Below are 11,174 nucleotides of genomic sequence, written 5' to 3'. Positions count from 1 at the left end.
TTCTTGGCAAGAATTGTTCAGAGGAGGTTTGCTATTCCCTTCTCTACTGCTGTAGTGTTAAACCTATATATGACCCAACTGTATATGGTGCTGAACCTACATCGTCTGTAAATTTCTCTCCTTGGTTCTTGGCTGGTCATAGATTCAATTGCTTCCCCCTTTACAGTTGATAATATAGAATTCTTTTATGCACTGCCCATGTTCCATGATTTCCTAGCTTCTCTCTGCATCTTGACTGAATCATTCCTCAAAACCCCAGTCTACTCGCTTTGTTTTTATTCTTTCAAAGAATAAGGTAGTAGCCATGATAACATTGACTCTCACAAGGTTAACCAGAATCCAAGTCAAAGTGTGTTGAGTGAGTCAGGTCAATGCGTATTGTGACACAAGGGAGGCTACAGGTCAAGGCAACAAGAAGTCAGTCAGAGTTGGGAGGATCTGGGGGAATGAACCGGGGGGAAGAAGGCGCCTCAAGAGGAATGGAGCTGGAGGGAGTAATCCAAGAGGACGTAACAGAGCAGGAGATGGATGCTGAGGAGAACATCACAGAGCTCAATGGAACACTTCAGGAGATCCTCCCAGAGCTGGAGGAAAGCAAACCAGACGATATTCTAGAGGAGGCTGGAAGACCACAGGAAGAGGAGATCACAGTGTTTGATGGAGCCGTTCAGGAGGAAATCCCAGGTGAGACTGGGAGGGAGTACGAGTTTGTCATGGATATAGCTGGAGGAGCCCGGCCAAAGATCAAGGAGCAGCATCATGGAGGACAAGAAGATGCTTTTATTGAGCCATCTACAGAAACCCTGATGGGAAGTACAGAGCAAGTTGGAGCAGGGCAGGATGTGTTCAGAGGGTGGGCAACAGGAACCCACAAGAAGATCCTGAGGCAGGTTGGAAGATCTTGGGGGGAAGTCACAGAGAGAGTGGGAAGAGTTCAGGGGAAGATGGCAGAACAGGACAGCCAAGGCCAAGAAGCAGGCCTGAAACTAGTCAGGGACTTGTTGGCAGTCGTCACCAGATCTGACCTTCCCCTGGAGGAAAAGCTGGAGCTGGAGTTTGTGACTCTTCAGTTTATGATGGGAGGCAATGTTCACTTGCTTGGGGAGCTGCAAAGCCAAGCGGTGGTGGAGAACTTCCGCCAAGAAGTGTTTGCAAAATTCCCCATCCCAGCTTTCCATGTGACTAGCTCAGTGATCTGCTGTGACCAAGCAGCAAGCCAAAGGCCTGAAAGAACCCAGCTCTCAAGTGAAAATGGCTGCTCCAGGCAACAAGAAAGAATCTACTCTCAGCTCATCTTCTTCCTGTGCAGAGCCCCTTTCTTAAAGTCCTGGGACCAACTGGACCGACTGGCGGAAATGCTGCACAAGCTGAAGAGCTGCATCTATTATAATCCAGTGGCCCTGGTTGGGGTCATTGTGCAAGTGGATCCAGATCCAAGTTTGGATGCAGAACAGGAGGCTCGGGCACGCCGCTGGCTAAGGTGTTTGTTAGACGGATTTTTCTGCTGTGACTTATTGTTAGACCATGATGGGACAGAGCCAGAAGTTCAGGTTCAGGTAGCTGTCTATCAGTCAGGCCAGCCAGAGCGCGCTTTGGAAGTCAAGAGGGCAGCATGTCAGGCAATACGAGCAGCTCTGAAGTTCTGAATAGGCACCATTGAGGACCAGTCTCACATCAGGTAAACTTAAGGGCATATAGTGATACAGTGGGCCCTCCACACTTGTTGGGATTAGGCATATAGGACCCCCATGAAAGTGGAAAAACTGCAAATAAAAAAACAATGTATTTTTTTACCTGAGAGAACACCTCTCTAGGAATCTCTAGTTCCTCTAGTGCAACTCTATGGACAAAATCTTCCAGAAGCTGACTGTAGAATTGCACTACATTACCTACAAATGCCTAAAGAAGTCTTCTTCTCTAGGAATCTCTAGGTCCTCCAATGCCACTTCTGATGGATCTTGACCACAGTTGCAATGGAGGAACTAGAGATTCCTAGAGAGAACATATTAAATGTGTGAATAATCAAAGCCACAAAAGTCAAAGCTACAAATGCAGAGGGCCGACTGTATTAATAAATAATGTAAAGTCTAACCTTTGGTCCCCAACTCCCAAAAGCCCATCCAGTAGAGCCAATGAAAATGGATTTTAAGAGTTGTAGTTGAACAAAATTTGGGAATCCAAGGTTAGGAACCATTGAACTAACAAAATGCACCAGGAGCGTCCCAGGGGGCTGTGTGACAAGCTCCAGAGGCTGAGTGGCCATCTGTCAGGGATGCTTTGATTGAGAGTTCCTGCATGGCATGGGGTTGGACTGGATGGCCCTTGTGGTCTCTTCCAACTGAACAATTCTATGATTCTATATGCGGACGTCTGGATGTGAGGGGAGGGCAGAAACCAGATTTTGTGTATTGAGATCAATGGAACAAAACTTCAGCACACAAGAGCATTATGAAATATACAAAGCAGGAAACAAGAAACATAAAGTAGAGTCAGACATGTGTTCCAAACTCAGTGTATGTTATAAAGTTTAACTTGCCTTCCAAGAGTCCCTTTTCTGAAATGATGCATGCTGTTATTGCTTGTTCTAGGGCTGCATCTGCAATGCAGAAATAATGTATTTTGGCATGACTTTAACTGCCAGGGCCCAATGAAATTCTGGGATTTGTAGTTTAGTAAAGCACGAGAGCTCCCTAGCAGAGAAGGCTAAATATCTCACAAAAATACACATTTCAGAATTCCATAGCATTGAGCCATGGCACTTAAAGTGGCTTTGGACTGCTTTATTTCTGCACTGCAGTCAAGGCCTAGTAGAGGAAGCAGTTGTGTGAATCAATCCAGCATGTGCTGGATTTAATTCCTCAGCCAAGCTCAAGACTATCAGGGTTTTGGGAAACAATTGCGCTGAATCGTTGAGGTTTATAGTAGAAATTGTGTGTTGTTGATGCTGCTGGCTGTTCAGCTTTGGCAACTGGGTTTGAAGCTGCAGGCTAAGAGCAATCCCCTGGATAGAACATGAACCTATGATGCAAACCAACAAACCAGGACATATAATACCTTTTTCTCTGTATAAAACCTAGGATCTAAATCCAGTTGTTATTTCCAACAACAATAGACCGAGAAGCTAACAAGTGTGCAAATTCTATTATTTCTGCTCTAGTTGGAACTAACAGTTGGATTTGACTTAGAAGCATCTATTCGTAAGAGGGTGGTCAATCTGTGGTCTTCCAGATGCTGTTGAACTACAATTCCCATCATTTCTAGAAAGCACAATCAGTGGTAAGGGATTGTGGAAGTTGTTAGTCCATCATAGAATCATAGAGTTGGAAGAGACCGCAAGGGCCATCCAGTCCAACCCCCTGCCGTGCAGGAAATCCAAATCAAAGCATCCCTGACAGATGGCCATCCAGCCTCTGCTTAAAGACCTCCAAAGGAGACTCCACCACACTCCAAGGGAGTGTGTTCCACTGTCGAACAGCCCTTACTGTCAGAAAGTTTCTCCTAATGTTGAGGTGGAATCCCTTTTCCTGCAGCTTGCATCCATTGCTCCGGGTCCTGTTCTCTGGAGCAGCAGAAAACAAGCTTGCTCCCTCCTCAATATGACACCCCTTCAAATATTGAAACAGGGCTATCATATCACCTCTTAACTTTCTTTTCTCCAGGCTAAACATCCCCAGCTCCCTAAGTCGTTCCTCATAGGACATGGTCTCCAGATCCTTCACCATTTTAGTTGCCCTCCTTTGGACACGCTCCAGTTTCTCTATGTCCTTTTTAAATTGTGGTGCCCAGGACTGGACACAATATTCCAGGTGGGGCCTGACCAAAGCAGAATACAGTGGCACTATTACTTCTCTTGATCTAGACACTATACTTTTATTGATGCAGCCTAAAATTGCATTGGCCTTTTTAGCTGCCACATCACACTGTTGACTCATGTTCAACTTGTGGTCTACATGGACTCCTAGATCCCTTTCACAAGGAGCCCTGGTGGCGCAGTGGTTAAATGCCTGTACTGCAGCCATTCACTCAAAACCACAAGGTTGCGAGTTCAAGACCAGCAAAAGGGCCCAAGCTCGACTCAGGCTTGCATCCTTCCGAGGTCGCTAAAATGAGTACCCAGACTGTTGGGGGCAAATTAGCTTACTTGCTAATTAGCTTACTTGCTGTTCACCGCTATGATCTTTGGAATAGCGGTATATAAATAAAACAAATTATTATTATTACATGTAGTCTCGTTCAGTCAGGTGTCCCCCATCCTATACCTATGCATTTCGTTTTTCCACCCTAAGTGCAGTACCTTACATTTCTCCGTGTTGTTCATTTTAATAATAATAATAATAATAATAATAATAAAGCTTTTATTTATCTACCGCTTTTCCTCCAGATCAAAGCGGTGTACATACGATAAAACTCTGTGACACATGTCAAATGCAATATTAAAAACAGATTAAAAACAGTTATGAACAATTCAGTTTTTAAAAACAGTGCAGTTAAAAATAGCCGGGATATCAGTTATGGGTAGTTGTCTTAACCTAGTTGGGGAATACTTTCTCTAAAGAGAATCAGGAGGATATGCTAACTGGAAGAGATAGGTTTTCAGAGCCTTCTTGAAGGCTTCCAATGTACAACTAAGTCGAATCTCCTCCAGGAGTGCATTCCAGTGAGTTGGAGCAGTCATTGTATAGGCTCTTTGGTGAGTCATTACCAGTCTCACCTTAGGGTGTTCAAGTAAAAATTTCCCCGTTGTTCTGAGAGTATGGGGTGGATTATGTAGGGAGAGGCGCTCCCTCAAGTAACTCGGGCCCAAGCCAAGTTTTGTTAGCTTTGGCCCAGCTTTCTAGTCTATTCAGGTCATTTTGAATTTTGATCCTGTCCTCTGGAGTATTAGCTATTCCTCCTAATTTGGTGTCATCTGCCAATTTGATAAGTATGCCCCCAATTCTGTCATCCAAGTCATTGATAAAAATGTTTAATAACATTGGCCCCAGGACAGAGCCCTATGGGACCCCACTGTCACTTCCCACCAGGATGAAAAGCAGCCATTGTTGAGCACCCTTTGGGTTCGTCCAGTCAACCAATTACGAATCCATGTAACAGTTGCCTTGTCTAGCCCACATTTTACCAGCTTGTTTGCAAGAATGTCATGGGGAACTTTGTCAAAGGCCGTACTAAAATAAAGATATATTATATCCACAGCATTCCCTTCATCTAACAAGCTGGTAATTTTATATATATATAAAAGATATAAATCTGACAGCCACAAATGGCCCACTCCTGATCTAGAGCAGTGCAAGAGGAGAGCTTTTTAAACTGCCTTAAGTTACATTTCACTAATGACAGGAGAAGGCTGCAGGGATAGGCATACTTTGCTTGAGGTGCTTCACTTTAGAGCACTTTGCTAATACACCTCTTTTCAGTTATACAGTGCAGTGCCATTCTGTTATCTGTGCTCTCTCTGTTTACAGGATAGATGCACTTCATGCCCCAGTCTTGTATTCTGGAAATTTTTAAATCTATGATGTTAAATTTTGCATCTTTCTTTTTTTGATTGGGGCTATTGTGCACTAATAAGCAACAGTATAAATATATTTGAGGTTCTTATATGACCTGGCAAGTGAGAAAAAGGGCTGTGTTTTGTTTTAAAGTGATAATCACTTTATGATGGTGGTCTGGAACCTAACCTGTCATATTAGCAAAGTACTGTATGTCTGAACAAACCATGTTGCAGTGCTGTTTAATCCTTTAAGGCCAGGTTTTACAAAAAGGCCAATAGCAAAGGCCATCATGTGAAGAGATGCAGAACAGCTAGCAACCTGTCTCCAATGCTAGTTTAGTAATCACACTGTAAACTGCACGACAAATAGGTTTATGAGAAGTGTAATCAAATAAACATTACTTCTTAGTAAATACTTTTTTTAAAAAATGGAACCACTTAGTGTAAGAAAATAGTAAAGAGGTGTGGGGAGCATGATAGTGATTGTAAAATTGTGCACAAAGAGGCAAACCCACCCCCCAATAATTAATGGATTAATGGACACAAATATAGTATTAGAAATGGCAGTACTCAAAACCAGGTGTAGAATAAGTCAATCTTCCTGGACATACAGTAAGAGATTTTCAGGTTGTGGTCCTTGAAACAATGAAATTACAAAGGAAGACTAGAAAGAGAAACAGCTGAATTTTATTATATTCACAAATTCTAATGCATTAGCAGAGGCATGAACAAAGACAATGGCTTCATGACACACTACATATACAAGAGCCCTCGCTACAACACATATAACAAAAGGAATCATCTCAGAGAGAGTTTGGTACACAGATTTGTTGCTTTCACACATCAACACTAACTGAACACTATAAAGATCTGAAGCTCATGTTAAAAACCAGTTAGTCTTAAAGGTGCTGCCACATTTCTCTCTCTCCCCTCCTTAGTAGAGCTGTTCCTCTCCTGGGTGTGTAAGGGCAGCTGCAACATGCATCACTGCAAGAGAGGATGGAAATGCAGCTAGAAACAATCCAGTTACTGTTGTGTATCTAGGCCAAGGGGTGTTGCCATCTTGATAGCACAGGATACCCCCTTCGGCAATGTTCAAAAAATACTGTCACCAACAGTATTCCAGCCTCTGATTGCAAGATGAAGCATATTATGGTGGTTTCACACAAATATTTCACACTTTGGAAGCCATGGGTTTATGTAGATATCTTACCTTCCATCCTGCCTACAGGTGCAAGCAACAGGAATACAAAAACCCCTGCAAATTCTAGTATATTGAATTTTCGTGTAAATTCTTATGTTTTCAACCTTGGACCCTTCAGATGTTTTGAACTCCAACTCTGAGCAACCCTTATCAATAGCTGAGGATGCTGGGAGCTGAAAGTCCAAACGTCTGGGTTGTTTTGACTGCAGAGTGGCTGCTGTATACATTGTTCAATAGTAAACAAATCCAAGAATCATTTGATACAATTGCACCTGAAGTGGGCTGCTGTCCAAGAACTAATCTGCTAGAATCCCCCCTCCAGTTTTAAGGGTGCTGCTGGATTTTTTCTTGCCTTTGTACAGTAAATAAATATTTAGCTTTTGTCTGAATATCAGGAATTAACTGAAATAAACGGCTGTCTTGAGCTACAGTCTGCATTACAGGCAAACCTCAGTTAATAAAGTCGATGTGTTCCTAGGCAGGTGAACTCATGCAGCTCACTGGTGCCTGAGACGGTGGAGATGCACTCTGTGCTTCCATGGCAGAGAGATTGATACCACAGACAGAAATAACATACACAGAATAGGGAAAGGTTCCTTCACCACAAAAAAAGAACAGTTCAGCATGTGTCTACAATTTTTAAATTCAAAACTAAAAGTATAAACATGTAAAATGAAACAACCAGGTCAGGTAAGCCTTGCACAAGTAAACAAAAACATTTTGAACCTTCTAGAGAGAATATCAAGGCTTCTTAAAAATGCATTCATTTCATTTCGTTTCTATATTGCTTTTTCTTTCCCCAGGCTCCACTTTTCTTTTGATTTACATTTTAGTGGCCAGATCTGTTGATCTATGTGCTTAAAAGCATGCTGGGAATAATGATGAGGCAGGCCAATCTGTTCTCTAATTTTCTGTGTTTTGCTGCTCATGCATGTACAGTAAGGGATGCTGAAGACAGCTGCTTGTTACAGGCAGGCATACATGGTTACAATTTAGTACTGGCCAGAGTAGAATCCCACTCTTACTACAGACATACTGCTGTAACTTGGCACTGATAGTCTGTACTCCTCTAGCTCTCCTTCCTCATCTTCCTAATGCTGATGCTGCTAAAAACCTCAAACTAGATAGAGGCTAGGAAAAAAGGATGTAGGTACTGGAGAAATAATATTAAAATCTAGTTACTGGAAATATAAAAAATAGTGCAAAAGTAAAAACTAGTGAGCAAATAAGAACAAATAGAATGAGGAAAGTAATTTGCTTCAGCAACTGGAAACTCTTCAGAATTTGAGTCAGAAATACAATCTGGATATTAATAAATAAAAAATGGCTCAAGGAATAAAGTTAATTAAATCAACAGTAACTGTATAATATTTATGGTGTTTAAAACATTTATATATGTTAAACCATTATCCTAATTCATAAATTGTCTAAGGTCCAAAACACACTGCAGAAATAATCCTGTTTGGCACTGCTTTAATTACCCTGACTGAGTGCTAGGGAATCCTGGGAATTGTAGTTTATTGTGGCACCAGAGATTTTTGATAAAGACTAAATGTCACACAAAACTACAGTTCCCAGAATTCCCTAACATTGAGCCAAGGCAGTTAAATTGTTTTCAAACTGGATTATTTCTGCCGTGTGTTCTGGACCAAAAATACAATCTTGTAAAATGTTGTTAGACTTATAGAAATTGTTAAGATGGTATTATATATTAAAATATGTAATTAAGGTTTATAACAGTAGCATTCTTTTCATAAATCTTTATCAGTAAACATCTGCTTTAAATATTCTTACTAAGTTGCTTTTGTCCTTTTTCTTCTTTTTAAACAGCTCTTCAGTAACACACAAGTTTTTGCTCAGCACTGGAACATCATTTAAAATTCAGATTATTCCCTCCAGACTTTCTGTGTTTGTATTTCAATTTTGGAATGCTTTACATTCAGCATATAACTGCCAAATTATTTGGTTCTCCAAGTAAGTTCAAAAGATTACTGGTAAGCTGCACTAGTCAATTTAAAGAGTAATTGACATTTTAAGATTTCAACACAAATCAAAGAGAACTAAGATAATTCTGAAAAATGCCATGGATGATTCTGAATCAAGGTGCATGTGACAGAAGCCATGCTGGAGGAGGCAATGCAGTAGGATCTTCTGACTCTTTAATTTCTTTGTGGGGAAAAAAGCAGCTAAAAAAAAAAAATCAAAACAGATTTCGCAGTTCAGACTGCCATGCTGATGCTCATATGCAGACCCTTGTTCCCATTTCATGATGAAAATTGTCTCCTTGATGTTGCTATTTGCCTAGATATATATAAGTTACATACTGTATATATTCATACATGAAATTTGATTTAGTAATTTTAGTCAAAAAATCAACCCAAAAACCTGGGTCGACCTGCCCATATACCTTTCAGTACTTGTACTTCGGAATAGAAACAATCCCCTTTTCTATACAGCGTGGTGAAAAGCGAAAGTGTAGCCCACCCTGAAAGAACCTTAAAAAAACACCATTCTCTTCTACTCTCGCTGCAAATCTGCTTCTGACCTTTTTGAGTGCCTGGGGCGGCATTCTTTGGCAACGTTTTTCTTTGCTTCATTTTTTACATTCTTTGGTACATGGCCCTAAATTTTACCCTGGACTTATCCACAGGCCATATCAAAATCCATAATTGGGGCCCCCCAAACCTGTCATCGACTTATACATGAGACTGACTTATAATTGAGTAGTGTATATACAGTAAGTGGTACAACTCAGTTTAATACTGGTCTCCAATAGATCATCCATTCCTTGAAGTTCATGGAACAAGGGATTGAAACTCAAACTTGTTCATATTGAAGGATGGCCACCTTTGTGGCACTGGGGGAGCATGCATTAGTTCCCATGCATCCCTTGACCAATGCTGCAGTTGCCACGATTTGGGCTGGGATCCTGTCTCAGAAAGAGTGTGACCCAAGATTCTTGCAAGACTATCTAGCAGAGCATCTTTCACCCCTTCCATTGCTAACAAGCAACAGGAAGGGAAAAGCTAATGATTTTAACAGTGAAGGTAGCAGCAGGAGATTCTGCTTAGCAGAATTACCTTGAGATCTAACCCCCCCCCTCAAAAAAAAAAAAGAGTGGGGATATAAGGTTGACTGTATCTCACAGAATTCATTCTTGGTAATGGAAGAGCCACACAATAACATGCCTAAGGTATACACCACACTTTTGCACACCAGATTCGCAATCGTGAGAAATATTAAAATACATGTGGTGTCACAGAATAATTAGGCCAACATCCACAGCCAACAGCTGACATTCCCAAAACAAATCTATTGTAAAATAGTATAAAATTTGTTACAACAGAATTAGAAGGCTATTTTCATGCATAGCTTTTTATGTTTCAGTTTTTTTAAGAACTCTGGTTTTAGTTTATGGGTTGTAGATGCGCTCTCAGTTTTATAGGCATATACTCATTTAAAATGAAGGCTGTAGAAAGTGTTTGTGCTCTTCTATTCCATCCAATTTTGTGCCATTTCCTGTAACATATGATCACGTCTGAATGAGGCATATATCCTCCATATCCCATCTCTTTGGGCAAGGCTGTGGCTCAGTGACAGAGCATATGGTTTACATGTAGAACATCTGAGAGTCAATGCAACACTTATCCATCTAAAAGGGCCTCTGTCTAAATCAGGGTTGGAAAAAGTGCAACCTGCTATTTATTTATTTTTGTCCCAATTGACCCTGCATTTTTTTTTTGCCACCTGCAGATGATTTTAGGCCTAGGAGAAGTCCTTTTTTTTTTTTTTGGCAACAGGAGGTAACTTGGAAGTTGACTTCTGAGTCACTGTTGGAAAAAAGGCCTCTCTTAGCCCTATAATGGGTGAGAAGACATCTGGGAGCAAAACAAGAAGATTACATTTATTTTCTTTTACAGGAGGTGGTTCTCCAGTGTCCACTAGGGAGTCAATTCAGTCCCCTGGCCCCTGTCAGTTTCCCATCCCTGGTCTAAACCCTTGGAGAGCTCCTGCCAAAGTGGATACTATTGGGGTAGAGGGACCAAATATTTGGCTCAGTTTATAAAGGCAACTTCACAAGGTCAACTGATTAAAAAAATTTTTTTGGCCAAAATGTACCAGCCATATAAAAGTTTACTTCTTTAAAAATATCCATTGATACTCTCAAGATGTTCAAAACAGAAAAGTATTTTTTTAGATCCACAACATGATGTGACGCAATATGGTACTGTTAAAAATTATTTACAGTGGTTGATTAACATATGCACAGACTAACCTTCACCTGGTATTTGAGCAGCACAGCAAACGGGGTTAAACAGTTTACATTTTAAAACACGATAACACAGACATATTGTATCAAGTCTATAACACATCTTGCTATGCTCAGTATTTAACATTAGCACCAGTCACTTTCTTACTCAACCCTCTTTTCTCTATATAGAATGATATACATTACATACAGTGTGAAGAGAATTGTTA

General features: G+C 40.8%; 1 protein-coding gene across 1 annotated transcript; it reads left to right on the top strand.

Annotated features, from left to right (window-relative positions):
• The first annotated feature begins 447 nt into the window (after positions 1-447).
• On the top strand, positions 448-8,589 carry LOC121925600. Its single transcript, XM_042457932.1, has 2 exons — positions 448-1,678; positions 8,526-8,589. The coding sequence occupies exon 1, from the start codon at positions 480-482 to the stop codon at positions 1,644-1,646; it is 1,167 nt and encodes a 388-aa protein (XP_042313866.1). The 5' UTR covers positions 448-479; the 3' UTR covers positions 1,647-1,678; positions 8,526-8,589.
• The last annotated feature ends 2,585 nt before the right edge of the window (positions 8,590-11,174 follow it).

The sequence above is a fragment of the Sceloporus undulatus genome, chromosome 3 (genome assembly GCF_019175285.1).
Source record: "Sceloporus undulatus isolate JIND9_A2432 ecotype Alabama chromosome 3, SceUnd_v1.1, whole genome shotgun sequence".
NCBI classification, from domain to species: domain Eukaryota; kingdom Metazoa; phylum Chordata; class Lepidosauria; order Squamata; family Phrynosomatidae; genus Sceloporus; species Sceloporus undulatus.
This window is presented reverse-complemented; position numbering and strand designations above follow the sequence as displayed.